The sequence below is a fragment of the Salmo salar genome, chromosome 14, assembly GCF_965601325.2.
Source record: "Salmo salar chromosome 14, fSalSal1, whole genome shotgun sequence".
Classification (NCBI taxonomy): domain Eukaryota; kingdom Metazoa; phylum Chordata; class Actinopteri; order Salmoniformes; family Salmonidae; genus Salmo; species Salmo salar.
The window spans coordinates 61852781-61873706 of record NC_138304.1 but is presented as its reverse complement, the minus strand read 5'-3'; the positions used below and the strand labels follow the sequence as shown (position 1 = coordinate 61873706).

The 20926-nt window shown below is 41.6% G+C and overlaps 1 protein-coding gene across 2 annotated transcripts in view; it reads left to right on the top strand.

Moving 5' to 3' along the window:
* The window catches only part of colec12 (collectin sub-family member 12), a 130439-nt gene that overhangs the window by 101583 nt on the left and 7930 nt on the right, over positions 1–20926 (top strand). For both annotated transcript variants that reach the window (XM_045694577.2, XM_045694579.2), the window contains 3 exons: positions 13879–14021; positions 16719–16828; positions 18021–18163. In XM_045694577.2, the coding sequence (XP_045550533.2) occupies positions 13879–14021; positions 16719–16828; positions 18021–18163 (396 nt within the window). The remainder of the gene's footprint in view (positions 1–13878; positions 14022–16718; positions 16829–18020; positions 18164–20926) is intronic.

Below are 20926 nucleotides of genomic sequence, written 5' to 3'. Positions count from 1 at the left end.
TAGTGTTGTGATAGTAACCAGGCTGATATAGTGTTGTGATAGTAACCAGGCTGATATAGTGTTGTGATAGTAACCAGGCTGATATAGTGTTGTGATAGTAACCAGGCTGATATAGTGCTGTGATACAATAGTAACCAGGCTGATATAGTGTTGTGATAGTAACCAGGCTGATATAATGTTGTGATACAATAGTAACCAGGCTGAAATAGTGTTGTGATAGTAACTAGACATATATAGTGTTGTGATACAGTAGTAACCAGGCTGATATAGTGTTGTGAAAGTAACCAGTCTGATATAGTGTTGTGATACAATAGTAACCAGGCTGAAATAGTGTTACTATAGTAACCAGGCTGATATAGTGTTGTGATAGTAACTAGGCATATATAGTGATGTGATACAGTAGTAACCAGGCTGACGTCATGTTGTGACAAAGTAATACCCAGGCTGATATAGTGTTGTGATAGTAACCAGGCTGATATAGTGTTGTGATAGTAACCAGCCTGATATAGTGTTGTGATAGTAACCAGGCTGATATAGTGTTGTGATACAATAGTAACCAGGCTGATATAGTGTTGTGATAGTAACCAGGCTGATATAGTGTTGTGATACAATAGTAACCAGGCTGAAATAGTGTTACTATAGTAACCAGGCTGATATAGTGTTGTGATAGTAACTAGGAATATATAGTGTTGAGATACAGTAGTAACCAGGCTGACGTAATGTTGTGACACAGTAATACCCATGCTGATATAGTGTTGTGATAGTAACCAGGCTGATATAGTGTTGTGATAGTAACCAGGCTGATATAGTGTTGTGATAGTAACCAGGATGATATAGTGTTGTGATAGCAACCAGGCTGATAAAGTGTTGTGATAGCAACCAGGCTGATATAGTGTTGTGATACAATAGTAACCAGGCTGATATAGTGTTGTGATAGTAACCAGGCTGATATAGTGTTGTGATACAATAGTAACCAGGCTGATATAGTGTTGTGATAGTAACCAGGCTGATATAATTTTGTGATACAATATTAACCAGGCTGATATAGTGTTGGGATAGTAACCAGTCTGATATAGTGTTGTGATACAATAGTAACCAGGCTGAAATAGTGTTACTATAGTAACCAGGCTGATATAGTGTTGTGATATGAACTAGGCATATACAGTGTTGTGATACAGTAGTAACCAGGCTGACATAATGTTGTGACACAGTAATACCCAGGCTGATATAGTGTTGTGATAGTAACCAGTCTGATATAGTGTTGTGATAGTAAGCAGGCTGATATCCTGTTAGGGCTAGGGGGCAGTATTGACACGGCCGGATAAAAAACGTACCCGATTTAATCTGGTTACTACTCCTGCCCAGTAACTAGAATATGCATATAATTATTGGCTTTGGATAGAAAACACCCTAAAGTTTCTAAAACTGTTTGAATGGTGTCTGTGAGTATAACAGAACTCAAATGGCAGGCCAAAACCTGAGAAGATTCCATGCAGGAAGTGGCCTGTCTGACAAGTTGTGTTTCATCTTGGCTCTTTTTATTGAAGACTGAGGATCTTTGCTCTAACGTGACACTTCCTACGGCTCCCATAGGCTCTCAGAGCCCGGGAAAAAGCTGAACGATATCGAGGCAGCCTCTGGCTGAAACACATTATCGCTTTTGGCAAGTGGCCGATCAGAGTACTATGGGCTTAGGCGCGTGCCCGAATTGACCGAATGCTTTATTTTCTTTCGTCTGTTTACCTAAACGCAGATTCCCGGTCGGAATATTATCGCTTTTTTATGAGAAAAATGGCATAAAAATTGATTTTAAACAGCGGTTGACATGCTTCGAAGTACGATAATGGAATATTTAGATTTTTTTGGTCACGAATTGCGCCATGCTCGTAACCCTTATTTACCCTTTCGGATAGTGTCTTGAACGCACGAACAAAACGCCGCTGTTTGGATATAACTATGGATTATTTTGAACCAAACCAACATTTGTTATTGAAGTAGAAGTCCTGGGAGTGCATTCTGATGAAGAACAGCAAAGGTAATAACATTTTTCTTATAGTAAATCTGACTTTGGTGAGTGCTAAACTTGCTGGGTGTCTAAATAGCTAGCCCTGTGATGCCGGGCTATCTACTGAGAATATTGCAAAATGTGCTTTCACCGAAAAGCTATTTTAAAATCGGACATATCGAGTGCATAGAGGAGTTCTGTATCTATAATTCTTAAAATAATTGTTATGCTTTTTGTGAACGTTTATCGTGAGTAATTTAGTAAATTCACCGGCAGTGTTCGGTGGGAATGCTAGTCACATGCTAGTCACATGCTAATGTAAAAAGCTGGTTTTTGATATAAATATGAACTTGATTGAACAAAACATGCATGTATTGTATAACATAATGTCCTAGGGTTGTCATCTGATGAAGATCATCAAAGGTTAGTGCTGCATTTAGCTGTCTTCTGTGTTTTTGTGACATTATATGCTAGCTTGAAAAATGGGTGTCTGATTATTTCTGGCTGGGTACTCTGCTGACATAATTTAATGTTTTGTTTTCGTTGTAAAGCCTTTTTGAAATCGGACAGTGTGGTTAGATTAACGAGAGTCTTGTCTTTAAAATGGTGTAAAATAGTCATATGTTTGAAAAATTGAAGTTTTTGCATTTTTGAGGTTTTTGAATAACGCGCCACGGGATTACACTGGCTGTTACGTAGGTGGGACGATTTGGTGCCACCTACCCTAGAGAGGATATAGTGTTGTGATAGTAACCAGGCTGATATAGTGTTGTGATAGTAACCAGGCTGATATAGTGTTGTGATACAATAGTAAACAGGCTGATATAGTGTTGTGATACAATAGTAACCAGGCTGATATAGTGTTGTGATACAATAGTAACCAGGCTGATATAGTGCTGTCATAGAAACCAGGCTGATTCAGTGTTGTGATAGTAACCAGGCTGATATAGTGTTGTGATAGTAAGCAGGCTGATATAGTGTTGTGACAGTAACCAGGCTGATTCAGTGTTGTGACAGTAACCAGGCTGATATAGTGTTGTGATCAATCAGATTTTATCACATACACTTGTTTAGCAGATTTTATTGTGGCTGTTGCGAAATGCCTATGTTTCTAACTCCGACAATGCAGTAATATCTAGCAAGTAATATCTAACAATTTCACAACATATACACAATAAGTAAAGTAATGGAATTAAGAATATATACATATATGGACGAGTAATGTCAGAGCGGCATAGACTAAGATACAGTAGAATACAATACAGTGTATACATATTTACATTTACATTTACATTTAAGTCATTTAGCAGACGCTCTTATCCAGAGCGACTTACAAATTGGTGCATTCACCTTATGATATCCAGTGGAACAACCACTTTACAATAGTGCATCTAAATCTTTTAAGGGGGGGGGGGGGTTAGAAGGATTACTTTATCCTATCCTAGGTATTCCTTAAAGAGGTGGGGTTTCAGGTGTCTCCGGAAGGTGGTGATTGACTCCGCTGTCCTGGCGTCGTGAGGGAGCTTGTTCCACCATTGGGGTGCCAGAGCAGCGAACAGTTTTGACTGGGCTGAGCGGGAACTGTGCTTCCTCAGAGGTAGGGAGGCGAGCAGGCCAGAGGTGGATGAACGCAGTGCCCTTGTTTGGGTGTAGGGCCTGATCAGAGCCTGAAGGTACGGAGGTGCCGTTCCCCTCACAGCTCCATAGGGGAACTATGTCAACTCATGTTCGGTATGTACTCAATCCAAATCTCACCGACTTGCTCCAGCAGGTAAACTACTCCACCTTCCCCTCCATCAGTGGCCTTGGTCACATCTGTCCATAGACTTTGTAACAGATCTCCCCCTTTCTGATGGTTTTACCACTATTCGGATTGTTGACAGATTCTCAAAATCTTGCAGTTTTATCCCTCTCTGGTCTACCTACCACTCTCCAGGTCGCTGAGGCACTATTCTAGCACAATTCTTCTGGTACTATGGCCTTCCGGAGGACATTGTTTCCGACCGTGGTCCCCAATTCACGTTGCGGGTCTGGAAAGCCTTTATGGAGAAGCTGGGGGCCACGGTCAGCCTCACATTCGGGTACCGGCCTCAGTCTAACGGGCAGATGGAGAAGAACAACCAGAAGCTGTGGAGGTTCCTAAGGAGTCACTGCCAGGACCGGCAGGCTGAGTGGGAACCCACTTTGTCACTCGTCCACCGGGCTGACTCCCTTACAGTGCATCCTGGGATATCAGCTGGCCCTGGCTCTGTGGACTCCGAGCCAGACCGAGGCCCCTGCAGTTGACGAGTGGTACCAGTGGAGGTATGGAACGCCACCCACCTGAGGCTCCAGCATGCCTTCTGCCGTCAGAACGATCAGGCAGACCGCCACCCCTCCCCCTCCTGGACTTCCGACGTCATGGGGGTTGGCTCCCGTATCTGGTGGACTGGGAGAGGTACGGTCCAGAGGAGCGGTGTTGGGTTCCAGTGGATGACTTTCTAGATCCCAACATCATCCGAGATATCTCCCTTCGTTGTCCGGACTGACCCGCTCCTCGCCCTTGTGGCCTTCTCCCTGGCCCGTGTAGTCCTGCGGCTGGAGCTGCACATTGGTGGGAAAGGGGGTGGGGGAGAAGTCACGTCTAATCCCACGCTAGCGCTCGCCGTCGCCGGTTTACTAACCACCGGTACTGGCAACCCATCAAGACGCACACCTGGCAACCCTCATTACACACACCTGCGCCTCATGAAGCACACATGGACTTCATCACTACCCTTAATTACTTCTCATTTATCTAGCACTCCCTAGCATCAGGCAGTATTGGTTATGTTGTCATGTCCAGATGCTTCTCTTGTTTTGTAACTCTCCATGTTCGTTATTATTAAACTCACATATGAGATGAGCAATGCAAAATATGTGAACTTTATTAAAGTGACTAGTGTTCCATTTATTAAAGTGGCCAGTGATATCAAGTCTATGTATATAGGCAGCAGTCTTAAATGTGCTAGTGATGGCTATTTAACAATCTGATGGCCTTGAGACATAAGCTTTTTTTCAGTCTCGGTCCCAGCTTTGATCAGTCAATCAATCAATCAATCAATCAATCAATCAATCAATCAATGAATCAATCAATCAATCAATCAATCAATCAATCAATCAATCAAATGTATTTATAAAGTCCTTTTTACATCAGTAGATGTCACAAAGTGCTGTACAGAAACCCAGCCTAAAACCCCAAACAGCAAGCAATGCAGATGTAGAAGCACGGTGGCTAGGAAAAACTCCCTACAAAGGCAGGAACCTAGGAAGAAACCTAGAGAGGAACCAGGCTCTGAGGGGTGTCCAGTCCTCTTCTGGCTGTGCCGGGTTGAGATTATAACAGTACATGGCCAAGATGTTCAAACGTTCATAAATGACCAGCAGGGTCAAATAATAATAATAATCACAGTGGTTGTTAAAGTCACTAACTACACCTACATGTCCATATTGCCTCAAGTAGCCCGACTAACTGGTGCATGTATAGAGCCTAGCTACTGTTATAGCCTCGCTACTGTATATAGCCTCACTACTGTTATTCTCACTGTTTTTATTTCTTTAGCATTTCACTGTAACGTCTACAACTGTTGTATTCGGCGCACGTGACAAATAAACTTTGATTTGATTTGTAGAGGGTGCAACAGGTCAGCACCTCAGGAGTAAATGTCAGTTGGGTTTTCATAGCCAAGCATTCAGAGTTAGAGACAGCAGGTGCGGTAGAGAGAGACAGTCGAAAACAGCAGGTCCGGGACAAGGTAGCACGTCCGGTGAACAGGTCAGGGTTCCATAGCTGCAGGCAGAACTGTTGAAACTGGAACAGCAGCAGTGACAACCAGCAGTGACAACCCACTCAAGTGACGCACCCCTCCCTTCCTGATAAACTCAGTCAACATATCAGTATATTCGTTAACCTCTTACATCTAGACGTTCCGCTAGCGGAACACCTGCTCCAATATCCAATGATAGGCGTGGCGCGAATTACAAATTCCTCAAAAATACAAAAACTTCAATTTTTCAAACATATGACTATTTCACAGCATTTTAAAGACAAGACTCTCCTTTATCTAACCACACTGTCCGATTTCAAAAAGGCTTTACAGCGAAAGCAAAACATTAGATTATGTCAGCAGAGTACCAAGCCAGAAATAATCAGACACCCATTTTTCAAGCTAGCATATAATGTCACAAAAACCCAGAAGACAGCTAAATGCAGCACTAACCTTTGATGATCTTCATCAGATGACACACCTAGGACATTATGTTATACAATACATGCATGTTTTGTTCAATCAAGTTCATATTTATATCAAAAAACAGCTTTTTACATTAGCATGTGACGTTCAGAACTAGCATACCCCCCGCAAACTTCCGGAGGAATTTGCTAACAATTTACTAAATTACTCACGATAAACGTTCACAAAAAGCATAACAATTATTTTAAGAATTATAGATACAGAACTCCTCTATGCACTCGATATGTCCGATTTTAAAATAGCTTTTTTGTGAAAGCACATTTTGCAATATTCTAAGTACATAGCCCAGCCATCACGGGCTAGCTATTTAGACACCCGGCAAGTTTAGCACTCACCAATATCAGATTTACTATTATAAAAGTTTGATTACCTTTTGTTGTCTTCGTCAGAATGCACTCCCAGGACTGCCACTTCAATAACAAATGTTGGGTTGGTCCAAAATAATCCATCGTTATATCCGAATAGCGACGTTTTGTTTGTGCGTCCCAGACACTATCCGAATGGTAAAGAAGGGTCGCGCGCATGGCGCAATTCGTGACCAAAAAATTCTAAATATTCCATTACCGTACTTCGAAGCATGTCAACCGCTGTTTAAAATCAATTTTTATGCCATTTTTCTCGTAGAAAAGCGATAATATTCCGACCGGGAATCTCCTTTTCGGCAAACAGAGGAAAAAATCACAAAGACGGGGGCGGCCAGGTCACGCGCCTAAGCCCACAGTCCCTTGATCGGCCACTTGAGAAAGGCGATAATGTGTTTCAGCCTGGGGCTGGGATGACGACATTCACGTTTTTCCCGGGCTCTGAGTGCCTATGGACGACGTAGGAAGTGTCACGTTAGAGCAGAGATCCTTTGTAAAAGATAGAGATGGCAAAGAAGTTCCAGAAATGGTCAGACAGGCCACTTCCTGTAAAGGAATCTCTCAGGTTTTGACCTGCCATTTGAGTTCTGTTATACTCACAGACACCATTCAAACAGTTTTAGAAACTTTAGGGTGTTTTCTATCCATATATAATAAGTATATGCATATTCTAGTTACTGGGTAGGATTAGTAACCAGATTAAATCGGGTACGTTTTTTATCCAGCCGTGAAAATACTGCCCCCTAGCCATAAGAGGTTAATATTATTCTCAGAAGCTACCCGGAACATATCCCAGTTGTCATGACGTTGCCCTGTTGGAGAAGTTTATGACCCCCATAAATACCTTTCCCCCTTTCCTCTCTCTACTCTACAGATTTGACTCTTGGAAAGCCCTTTGTTAACATGGAGAGAGTCTGGTAACATCAGAAAGGTGGGGAACGGAACCATATTTCAGTAATCCAACCAGATGAAAATATTCGTTGGTACTTAAAGAATATGATGCAGATCAGTTGTCGTCTGAGACATTATTACTGATGATAGGGTGACATAAACTGTATCTTGGAAAGTCTAAACATTCTAGTTATCAGATTCACATGGAATTGTTGTGCAATTTAAATGTTTAAATATGAAACTATTTGTGAAAAGATTAATGTAATTTTAGCTTCTAAATGAGAGAATTGTTTTCATAAAAATAAACTCTGCTCACTCAGTGGCCCCGCCCAAGTGAACAGACATTGGTTGTGAACTATGAAACACGCCTTCTCCCTTCTCTCCACCACTACAAAAGCCCCTTGACGAAAGTCAACTTATGTTCCCGATGACGTGAGGACTGCTGTCCATACGTTACATGGGCTAATATCAACTACAGAACTAAGCCAACCTCAGTGTGAGCTCTGGTTGTGAAAGGTTGAACGACAACAACCTAACGAAATTAGTATCTTGTTCCCGGTGACGTGGGGACTGCTGTCCATACGTTAAAGAGGGAGAATTTCACCATGGAGGTGACGATCGACATGCTGGAAGGATGAATTTCGACTACACCAGCCAGAATATAGCATGAGCTTATGGTATGGCAACTTGGTATAAACTTTGAACTCTTATTCACTAAAGAAGTGATACATCCTAGACGTCGAGTTAGCAGCAACAGCTGTAAACGTGGGCTAGGAAAGGACGGATAACCTCTTCAGAAAGACAGGGTACCACAACGTAGCCATTCTACCACACAACGACGGTACTACAACATACCCATTCTACCACAAGACATATTCTTCAAAGGACAAGGGAGATCTCTGCTGGGCAACCCAGCCTTCCATCTACGACCAATCTATCGAAGCGCAGCTTAGCTCAGAGTAAATATTTCTTGCATTTTCCTTTTCCAAATGGCCGGTTATTAGAATGCATAAGATTCTGCATTTTCGATAGCATAGCTTCACAAGGTCCGATAGAGACCCAATCCTTTTGTTTCTTAGTCTTCCCGCGCTTTCATTCAAACCCAACCCGCTTTCCTTGTGTAACCAGCCGTCATATCGGTTCCGTCCGCAAGGGACGTTTCCTTGTATGACATAATTAGTAATCAATATATGATCCATCCTGTGTATATGTAATTCTGTGTGATTATTTAGGTATTTAGTAAATCAATAATTAAACCAAATTTTGTATTGCTGATTCAACTTGTTAGCCAGGGTTTGTGAAGATAACCAAGAATTCTATGATATTCAGATGAGACTGAATAAGGTGACGATTAATAATTGACTGCTATTGATATAAAAGATTACCAGGTCTTTAACCCCTGTGCGGCCTCGGACATCCAGCAAAAAATCATATCGCCATTAGCATAACAACATTTAATATGTATATATATATTTTTTTCAAATTATATCGTTTTATAGATACACCTCTCCTGAATCGAACCACCTTGTCAGATTTCAAAAAGGCTTTACAGCAAAAGCAAAACATTAGATTATGTTAGAGGAGTATATCGTAAAAGTAGCCACATAGCCATTTTCCGACCAACCACATGCATCACAAATAACCAAAAAACAGCTAAATGCAGCACTAACCTATGACAGTCTTCATCAGATGACACACCTAGGACATCATGTTACACAATACATGCATTCTTTTGTTCGATAAAGTTCATATTTATATATAAAAACAGCATTTTACATCGGTGCGTAACGTTGACTAACTATTTTTCCTCAAATGCATCCGATGAAACAGAGCTACAATTTACTAAATTACTATTCGAAAACATTTTTAAAATGTAATATTGTCATTCTAAGATTTATAGATGAATATCTCTTGAAAGCACCTGTAATGCCAGATTTAAAAATAACTTTACTGGGTAATCACACTTTGCGATAAAAGGGGATGCGATACTCAGAACAATAGGCTAGCAATAGCAATAGGCTAGCCATCTTGGAACAATCGCATATCACATCTAGTCTTGTATACTATTGTCAATAATCCCTTACCTTTGGTTGTCTTCATCAGAAAGCACTTCCAGGAATCCCAGGTCCACAACAAATGTATTTTCGTTCGAAAAAATTACTCCTTTATGTTCCAAGAGCTTGTTCTTGTTAGCGCGTCTGAAGGCTGATCCAAATGCTTCGTCGGCCACGGGACAGCCATTTCGAGAAAATGCATTTTTTTCCCATTTAGGTTCGTTCAAACATGTCAAACCTTGTATAACATAAATCTTCAGGGCGTTTTTCAACAAGAGAGCCAATAAGATTCGAGGGGGACGATTGCATTGTGTTTCAAAACGTTTCGAAAGGGGAGGGTAACCAGGGGCGCCGGCGTCATAATGGTGATGGCCCTCTCCGTGTGACCACGTTCCACAGCGTCTCATTCATTCAGTTTTAACAGTAGAAGGCTCAAACCAATTTGTGAAGACGGGGCATCTAGTGGAAGCAATAGGAAGTGCTCAATGAACCATAGCTCACGGTATGATTAATAGGCAACGTGATGAAGTTGAGTTCGCAATTCAGAATTCCACTTCCTGTTTCCATCTGTCTCGGGGTTTTGACTGCCATATGAGTTCTGTTATACTCACAGACACCATTCAAACAGTTTTAGAAACTTTAGGGTGTTTTCTATCCACAAGTATTAATTATATGCATATCCTAGCTTCTGAGTTTGAGTAGGAGGCCGTTTAAAATGGGCACAATTTTTTTTCAAAAATCGCTTTAGCGCCCCCTATCCTAGGGGAACGCCAAGAGGTTAAGAGTTTATTTGGAAGACAACAGCTCTATAAACATTCTTCCGTGGTGCCCCGACTTCCTAGTTAATTACATTTACATGATTAGTTTAATCAGGTAACATTAATTACAGAGAAAGTATTTTATAAAATAGCATGCATCACTTAATCCAGCATAGCAAAGACATGACACAGTCCACGCAATCAAAACAATCTTGAAGCGTGGATTCCAATTGTTCCGACCAGCGTTGAGTAGTCCTTAGTACGGGTACTTCCTGTTTGAGTTTCTGCCTATAGGAAGGGAGGAGCAAAATGAAGTCATTGTCAGATTTGCTGAATAGAGGGTGGGGGAGGGCCTTGTAGGCGTCGCTGAAGTTGGAGTAACAGTGGTTGTATGTTTTAGCAGTGGGAGTACTACAGGTAGCCTCTTTCTAAAATTAAAATTTGCTTTGTTAAAATCCCCAGCTACAATAAATGCAGTTTGTATTAAGTCCAGTGAAGTTCTTTGAGGTCCGTCATGGCTTTGAGGCACGGCAGCCCTCTCTGTCGCCACAGTTTTTTGATTACAGTAATTACCAGGCTGATACTACCCCAGAGTAACTGTGTTATATTCCAGACTGCTCGGCTCAGTGGACCAGCTTCAGGTCCAGCTGCTACTACTTCTTCAACACTGTGGTGTTGGGGTACTAACATGTTGTTATAGTGTTGGGGTACTAACAGGGTTCATGTTGTTATAGTGTTGGGGGTACTAACAGGGTTCATGTTGTTATAGTGTTGGGGTACTAACAGGGTTCATGTTGTTATAGTGTTGGGGGTACTAACAGGGTTCATGTTGTTATAGTGTTGGGGTACTAACAGGGTTCATGTTGTTATAGTGTTGGGGTACTAACAGGGTTCATGTTGTTATAGTGTTGGGGTACTAACAGGGTTCATGTTGTTATAGTGTTGGGGTACTAACAGGGTTCATGTTGTTATAGTGATGGGGTACTAACAGGGTTCATGTTGTTATAGTGTTGGGGTACTAACAGGGTTCATGTTGTTATAGTGTTGGGGTACTAACAGGTTTCATGTTGTTATAGTGTTGGGGTACTAACAGGGTTCATGTTATAGTGTTGGGGGTACTAACAGGGTTCATGTTGTTATAGTGTTGGGGGTACTAACAGGGTTCATGGTGTTATAGTGTTGGGGGTACTAACAGGGTTCATGTTGTTATAGTGTTGGGGTACCCACAGGGTTCATGTTGTTATAGTGTTGGGGGTACTAACAGGGTTCATGTTTTTATAGTGTTGGGGGTACTAACAGTGTTCATGTTGTTATAGTGTTGGGGGTACTAACAGGGTTCATGTTGTTATAGTGTTGGGGGTACTAACAGGGTTCATGGTGTTATAGTGTTGGGGGTACTAACAGGGTTCATGTTGTTATAGTGTTGGGGTACCCACAGGGTTCATGTTGTTATAGTGTTGGGGGTACTAACAGGGTTCATGTTGTTATAGTGTTGGGGGTACTAACAGTGTTCATGTTGTTATAGTGTTGGGGTACTAACAGGGTTCATGTTGTTATAGTGTTGGGGTACTAACAGGGTTCATGTTGTTATAGTGTTGGGGTACTAACAGGGTTCATGTTGTTATAGTGTGGGGTACTAACAGGGTTCATGTTGTTATAGTGTTGGGGTACTAACAGGGTTCATGTTGTTATAGTGTTGGGGTACCCACAGGGTTCATGTTGTTATAGTGTTGGGGTACTAACAGGGTTCATGTTGTTATAGTGTTGGGGTACTAAAAGGGTTCATGTTGTTATAGTGTTGGGGTACTAACAGGGTTCATGTTGTTGTAGTGTTGGGGTACTAACAGGGTTCATGTTGTTATAGTTTGGGGTACCCACAGGGTTCATGTTGTTATTGTGTTGGGGTACTAACAGGGTTCATGTTGTTATAGTGTTGGGGTACTAACAGGGTTCATGTTGTTATAGTGTTGGGGTACTAACAGGGTTCATGTTGTTATAGTGTTGGGGTACTAACAGGGTTCATGTTGTTGTAGTGTTGGGGTACTAACAGGGTTCATGTTGTTATAGTTTGGGGTACCCACAGGGTTCATGTTGTTATTGTGTTGGGGTACTAACAGGGTTCATGTTGTTATAGTGTTGGGGTACTAACAGGGTTCATGTTGTTGTAGTGTTGGGGTACTAACAGGGTTCATGTTGTTATAGTTTGGGGTACCCACAGGGTTCATGTTGTTATTGTGTTGGGGTACTAACAGGGTTCATGTTGTTATAGTGTTGGGGTACTAACAGGGTTCATGTTGTTATAGTGTTGGGGTACTAACAGGGTTCATGTTGTTATAGTGTTGGGGTACTAACAGGGTTCATGTTGTTATAGTGTTGGGGTACTAACAGGGTTCATGTTGTTATAGTGTTGGGGTACCCACAAGGTTCATGTTGTTATAATGTTGGGGTACTAACAGGGTTCATGTTGTTGTAGTGTTGGGGTACTAACAGGGTTCATGTTGTTATAGTTTGGGGTACCCACAGGGTTCATGTTGTTATTGTGTTGGGGTACTAACAGGGTTCATGTTGTTATAGTGTTGGGGTACTAACAGGGTTCATGTTTTTATAGTGTTGGGGTACCCACAAGGTTCATGTTGTTATAATGTTGGGGTACTAACAGGGTTCATGTTGTTATAATGTTGGGGTACTAAGAGGGTTCATGTTGTTATAGTGTTGGGGTACTAACTGGGTTCATGTTGTTATAGTGTTGGGGTACTAACTGGGTTCATTTTGTTATAGTGTTGGTGTACTAACAAGGTTCATGTTGTTATAGTGTTGGGGGTACTAACAGGGTTCATGTTGTTATAGTGTTGGGGGTACTAACGGGGTTCATGTTGTTATAGTGTTGGGGTACTAACAGGGTTCATGTTGTTATAGTGTTGGGGTTCTAACAGGTTTCTTGTTGTTATAGTGTTGGGGTACCCACAGGGTTCATGTTGTTATAGTGTTGGGGGTACTAACAGGGTTCATGTTGTTATAGTGTTGGGGGTACTAACAGGGTTCATGTTGTTATAGTGTTGGGGGTACTAACAGGGTTCATGTTGTTATAGTGTTGGGGGTACTAACAGGGTTCATGTTGTTATACTGTTGGGGTACTAACAGGGTTCATGTTGTTATAGTATTGGGGGTACCAACAGGGTTCATGTTGTTATAGTGTTGGGGTACTAACAGGGTACATGTTGTTATAGTGTTGGGGTACCCACAGGGTTCATGTTGTTATAGTGTTAGGGTACTAACAGGGTTCATGTTGTGGTACTAACAGGGTTCATGTTGTTATAGTGTTGGGGTACAAACAGTGTTCATGTTACAGATGTAGGACCTTAATTTGATCACCCTGATGCAGGGGAACTTGATTTTCCCATATAATTTTTTGGGTCAATCCCTACAAAAAGGTCAATGAATTATAATCCACATAATAATTCACATTTCCTGTTGCTGTAGGATTATTTTCCTGCTGTAGCAAACTCACTAAATTAAGATTCTACATCTGTAATCCAGGCTGCCCGTCCCATTGGAGTGGCTTCAGTTCCAGATGCTACTTCTTCTCTTCTGGTCTTCAGAGACTCAACTTTGACGAGGCTCACGACTTCTGTTCCAACATGACATCATCCATGATTATAGTGAGGGATCTGGAGGAGCAGGTAGGTCTAGTCACACCTAACCCCTAATCCCTAACGTTGACCTGGAGGAACAGGTACACTAAATCTAGTCAGACCTAACCCCTAATCCCTTACCTATAACCTCAACATGACATCATCCATGGTCATCCTGGAGGAATAGGTACACCTCACCCCTGACCCTTTACCCCTGACCCCTAACTCCTAACTCCTAACCTGGAGGAGCAGGTAGGTCCAGTAACACTTGATCCCTGACCCCTAACGTTGACCTGGAGGAACAGGTACACTAAGTCTAGTCACACCTAACCCCTGACCTTAAATAATAAGACCCTGAGAAATGTAAACCCATACTGACTGAATAACAACAAGACCCTGAGATATTTAAACCCATACTGACTGAATAACAACAAGACCCTGAGATATTTAAACCCATACTGAGTGAATAACAACAAGACCCTGAGATATTTAAACCCATACTGAGTAAATAACAACAAGACCCTGAGATATTTAAACCCATACTGACTGAATAACAACAAGACCCTGAGATATTTAAACCCATACTGACTGAATAACAACAAGACTCTGAGATGTTTAAACCCATACTGACTGAATAAAGTGGTCATCAACAAGACTCTGAGATATAGTTGAAGTCGGACGTTTACATTCACCATAGCCAAATACACTTAAACTCAGTTTTTCACAATTCCTGACATTTAATCCCAGTAAAAATTCCCTGTTTTAGGTCAGTTAGGATGACCACTTTATTTTAAGAATGTGAAATGTCAGAATAATAGTCAAGAGAAGGATTTATTTCAGCTTTATTTCTTTCATCACATTCCCAGTGGGTTAGAAGTTTACATACACTCAATTAGTATTTGGTAGCATTGCCTTTAAATTCTTTAACTTCGGTCAAACGTTTCGGGTAGCCTTCCACAAGAATCCCGCAATAAGTTTGGTGAATTTTGGCCCATTCCTCCTCACAGAGCTGGTGTAACTGAGTCAGGTTTGTAGACCTCCTTGCTCGCACACACTTTTTTCGTTCTGCCCACAAATGTTCTATAGGATGGAGGTCAGGGCTTTGTGATGGCCACTCCAATACCTTGACTTTGTTGTCCTTAAACCATTTTGCCACAACTTTGGAAGTATGCTTGGGATCATTGTCCATTTGGAAGACCCATTTGCGACCAAGCTTTAACCTCCTGACTGATATCTTGAGATGTTGCTTCAATATATGCACATAATTTTCCTTCCTCAAGTAGCCATCTATTTTGTGAAGTGCACCAGTCCCTCCTGCAGCAAAGCACCCCCACAACATGATGCAGCCACCCCCATGCTTCCCGGTTGGGATTGTGTTCTTCGGCTTGCAAGCCTCCCCCTTTTTCCTCCAAACATAACGATGGTCATTATGGCCAAACAGTTCTATTTTTGTTTCATCAGACCAGAGGACATTTCTCCAAAAAGTACGACCTTTGTCCCCATGTGCAGTTGCAAACCGTAGTCTGGCTTTTTTATGGCGGTTTTGGAGCAGTGGCTTCCTTGCTGGGCTACTTGTCAGTTTATGTTGATATAGGACTCGTTTTACTGTGGATATAGATACTTTTGTACCTGTTTCCTCCAGCATCTTCACAAGGTCCTTTGTTGTTGTTCTGGGATTGATTTGCACTTCTCGCACCAAAGTACGTTCATCTCTAGGAGACAGAACGCTTCTCCTTCCTGAGCGGTATGACGGCTGCGTGGTCCCTTGGTGTGTACTATTGTTTGCACAGATGAACGTGGTACCTTCAGGCATTTGGAAATTGCTCCCAAGGATGAACCAGACTTGTGGAGGTCTACACATTTTTTTATGAGGTCTTGGCTGATTTCTTTTGATGTTTTCATGATGTCAAGCTAAGAGGCACTGAGTTTGAAGGTAGGCCTTGAAATACATCCACAGGTACACTTCCAATTGACTCAAATTATGTCAATTAGCCTATCAGAAGCTTCTAAAGCCATTACATAATTTTCTGGAATTTTCCAAGGCCGTTTAAAGGCACAGTCAACTTAGTGTATGTAAACTTCTGACCCACTGGAATTGAGGTACAGTGAAATTATCTGTTTGTAAACAATTGTTGGAAAAATTACGTGTCATGCACAAGGTATATGTCCTAACCGACTTGCCAAAACTATAGTTTGTTAACAAGAAATTTGTGGAGTGGTTGACAAAACAGTTTTAATGACTCCAACCTAAGTGTATGTAAACTTTCGACTTCGACTGTATTTAAACCCATACTGACTGAATAACAACAAGACCCTGAGATATTTAAACCCATACTGACTGAATAACAACAAGACCCTGAGATATTTAAACCCATACTGACTGAATAACAACAAGACCCTGAGATTTTTAAACCCATACTGACTGAATAACAACAAGACCCTGAGATATTTAAACCCATACTGACTGAATAACAACAAGACTCTGAGATGTTTAAACCCATACTGACTGAATAACAACAAGACTCTGAGATATTTAAACCCATACTGACTGAATAACAACAAGACCCTGAGATATTTAAACCCATACTGACTGAATAACAACAAGACCCTGAGATTTTTAAACCCATACTGACTGAATAACAACGAGACCCTGAGATATTTAAACCCATACTGAGTAAATCATATTTACATGAATGATCACAGTGTCACTAACATCCTTATTAATGCGCGTTGTGTGTTTTTCAGCAATGGGTAAGGAAGCAGATAGCAGGAAAAGGCTACTTCTGGCTGGGGCTGATGGACCGAGAGGACGAGAATGTCTGGAAGTGGGTGGATGGAACTCTGCCCGTCTTCACGTGAGTCACAATCAGCTCGTCGGGTATTTAAGGCCTAAATTATGCCTGACAGTCAACTCTGTCTCCCAGGCTGCGTGCCTCCCCCAAGACCACAGCCAATCGCATGCAAGGAATAACGCAGCTAACTTGGCTATTATTTTGAGCGAGCTAGCTGGTGAGTGAGGTAGTTTTGTTAGCTAGCTTGCAAGCTAGCCTGTTATCTATCCTGGTTGTTAACTAGCTTGCAAGCTAGGACGGTATCTATCCTGGTTGTTAGCTTGCATAAGTTGTATGTTTATAATTGTAAGGGACACTGTGGATAGTATTTACATTTACAGAGTGGGTGAGCTCCATTCCTGACAGGCTGATCAGATTCAATTTCAGAGTCTGATAAATCAGGATTATACCTTGTAGGCTGATTCATATATAAAGCTCCTTGCAGGCAGATTAGCAGTGAGTGCCGTTTAGGCTGATGCAGATCTGATCCAGGGGGAGAGCTCTATTCCTGCCATGCTGATCTGATTCAATTGCAACCTCAGAGGCTGATGTCAGGATGCTGCCTTGTAGGCTGTTTCATAGGTAAGGCTCCTTGCAGACAGCCAACCCTCTGAGGCTGCTATTGAATCTGATCAGGCTGTCAGGAACAGAGCTCACCCACTCTGTACATTTAAATATTATCCACAAAATATGAAGTGTCCTTTATAATTATACACGTATTAATTATGCAAGCTAAAAACCAGCATAGATAATAAGCTTGTTTGCTAGCTAGCTAGCAAGACTACCTAGCTAAATAGCTAGCTCCCTCACTCACAAGACTAGCCAAATTAGCTGAGTTGTTCCTTGCGTGCGATTGGCTGTGGACTTGGGAGAGGCACACAGCCTGGGAGACAGTGCTGCCTGTCAGGCATCGTTCAGAGTTTAACTTTCCTCGTTACACCACCAGCCAATCAGACCACAGATGTATCTATGGTACTAAGCTCTGATTGGTTGTCTTGACTTAAAGGAGCAAAATATAGCAATCGCTTTGCCATGACCTGGTTGCTAAAATTAGATTTAAACCGCTGAGAAATATATTTTTAATAACCAAAAATATTGTATTTTCAGCTATTTGAGGACTGTGCTCTATGTGAATTTGGTCAGATTGCTTTAAGAGAGCTTTAAGAGACATTATATGTACAGTGATAAACATACTGTATATGGTGAGTTTCTATAGGAAGTGGAAGCCAGGCCAGCCAGACAACTGGTCACATGGTCATGAGGAGGGAGAAGACTGTGCCGGGCTGATCCACGAGGCCAACTGGAATGACTTCTTCTGCACTGACCGCATCGGATTCATCTGCCAAAGAGCCTACGCTTGTTAGTAACTTCTGAGTAACCACCTAGTAACCTCTTAGTAACCTTCTAGTAGGCTCTTAGTTATCTCCTAGTAGCCTCCTAGTAACCTCCTAGTAACCTCCTAGTAGCCTCCTAGTAGCCTCTTAGTAGCCTCCTAGTAACCTAGTAGCCTCCTAGTAACCTCCTAGTAACCTCCTAGTAACCACCTAGTAACCCCTAGTAACCTCCTAGTAGCCTCCTATTAGCCTCCTAGTAACCACCTAGTAACCTCCTAGGAGCCTCTTAGTAGCCTCCTAGTAGCCTCCTAGTAGCCTCCTAGTAGCCTCCTAGTAGCCTCCTAGTAACCTCCTAGTAATCTCCTAGTAACCTCCTAGTAGCCTCCTAGTAACCTCTTAGTAACCTCTTAGTAGCCTCTTAGTAGCCTCCTAGTAACCTCCTAGTAACCCCTAGTAACCTCCTAGTAGCCTCTTAATAAACTGCTAGTAACCTCTAAGTAGACTTTTAGTAACCTCTTAATAAACTCCTAGTAACCTCTAAGTAAACTTTTAGTAACCTCTTAGTAACCTTGTAGTAACAGCGTAGTAGGCTTTAGTAACTTCCTAGTAACCTCACTGTAACCCCCTAGTAGCTTCCTAATAACTTCTTAGTAACCCACTAGTAACCCCTGTCGTGTCTTTGGGGCACCATTAAACTGAAGACATGTTTATCAATTAACTCCCTGTAACTCCCGTCAGTAATGGGTTATACTGAATGTGCTTTGCTAAAGCAGATTTTACTGATTAATCTATTTATGATAAATCAAACCTGTAAAGGCTATCTGGGAATTAACTTTCAATTAACCTGAGATCTTTGCTTCATCTACGTTAAGTTTGGAAAAAGTTAATCATGTCTCATTGTAGAAGCCCAATCAATTTTGGATATTATTTAAAAGATCCACTTGAAAAGGTAAATCTGGCAATTTCACTTGTTAGTTAAATTGAATGAGATGTCATATCCAGTCAATTGCGATTGTCTGGATATCTTACCGTGATCCACGTTTGGATTTCCCCTAGAGATGTACTGGCAATTCTTCACCACCAGGGTATAGAATACTGAAATTAAACAGATGTACAAAGGTCGGGACTTCCGTCGCGCTAGCGGAGGAACTTTAAACGTGGTACGGGGAGGGTAAAATGTTCCCTCTCTGTTAGCTTGCAGTAATGCTAAGCTATTGCTACTTGGTTCAGGAGTATCACTTCCAAGCACCAAAATAGGGTCCTCTCACAATGGAAAGGGTGGGTTTTCTAGTGACGTCTCACCTTAACCCCATTCAGCATATTCTGCTAGCGTTTATGTTGACCGGAGCGACACGGTACTTAAATACAGATACGGATACGGTCTGCCCACACTGTCTTAGTGCGGTAGGCGAATTATTCGGCTCGGTCACCGGACAGTTATCTTCTAATTTCTAACCTTACTCTAGAAGTTAATATTGACCGACAGAAATTGTACCGTTTGGCCTAACGGACTAAATCTGGAATTTATCCCTCACTGCTATCGACATAAGACCGGAGCAGCTCTATATAGCTTCTCCCAATGGAAAATACACACAATCACCTTTTGTATAGATAGCAGGCTGTTTGTACAATTCTGTTTGCACAATTGATATATAGAATTTCACAGCAAAGTCCAATTCTATCTTAGATTCCTCGCACGGGGGCTCCATAATGTATTATCAAAATGACCCAACGTGCGTTTTAGTTTTAGAGTCCTCACAGGGGGCACCATATATGTCGTGTCTTTGGGCCACGATTAAACTAAAGACGTTTATCAATTAACTCCCTGTAATTATTATCACGCGATTAACCTCTCTAGGCTAGGCGGGACGAATTCGTCCCACCTACGTAACAGCCACTGCTATCCTGTGGCGCGATTTTCAAAACCTTAAAAATCCTATTACTTCAATTTCTCAAACATATGACTATTTTACAGCCATTTAAAGACAAGACTCTCGTTAATCTAACCACACTGTCCGATTTCAAAAAGGCTTTACAACGAAAGCAAAACATTAGATTATGTCAGCAGAGTACCAAGCCAGAAATAATCAGACACCCATTTTTCAAGCCAGCATATAATGTCACCAAAACCCAGAAGACAGCTAAATGCAGCACTCACCTTTGATGATCTTCATCAGATGACAACCCTAGGACATTATGTTATACAATACATGCATGTTTTGTTCAATCAAGTTCATATTTATATCAAAAACCAGCTTTTTACATTAGCATGTGACGTTCAGAACTAGCATACCCCCCGCAAACTTCCGGGGAATTCGCTAACATTTTACTAAATTACTCACGATAAACGTTCACAAAAAGCATAACAATTATTTTAAGAATTATAGATACAGACCTCCTCTATGCACTCGATATGTCCGATTTTAAAATAGCTTTTTGGTGAAAGCACATTTTGCAATATTCTAAGTACATAGCCCAGGCATCACGGGCTCGCTATTTAGACACCCGGCAAGTTTAGCACTCACCATAATCATATTTACTATTATAAAAGTTTCATTACCTTTTGTTGTCTTCGTCAGAATACACACCCAGGACTGCTACTTCAATAACAAACGTTGGTTTGGTCCAAAATAATCCATCGTTATATCCGAATAGCGGCGTTTTGTTCGTGCGTTCCAGACACTATCCGAAGTAGTAAAGAAGTGTCACGCGCATGGCGCAATTCGTGACAATAAAATTCTAAGTATTCCATTACCGTACTTCGAAGCATGTCAACCGCTGTTTAAAA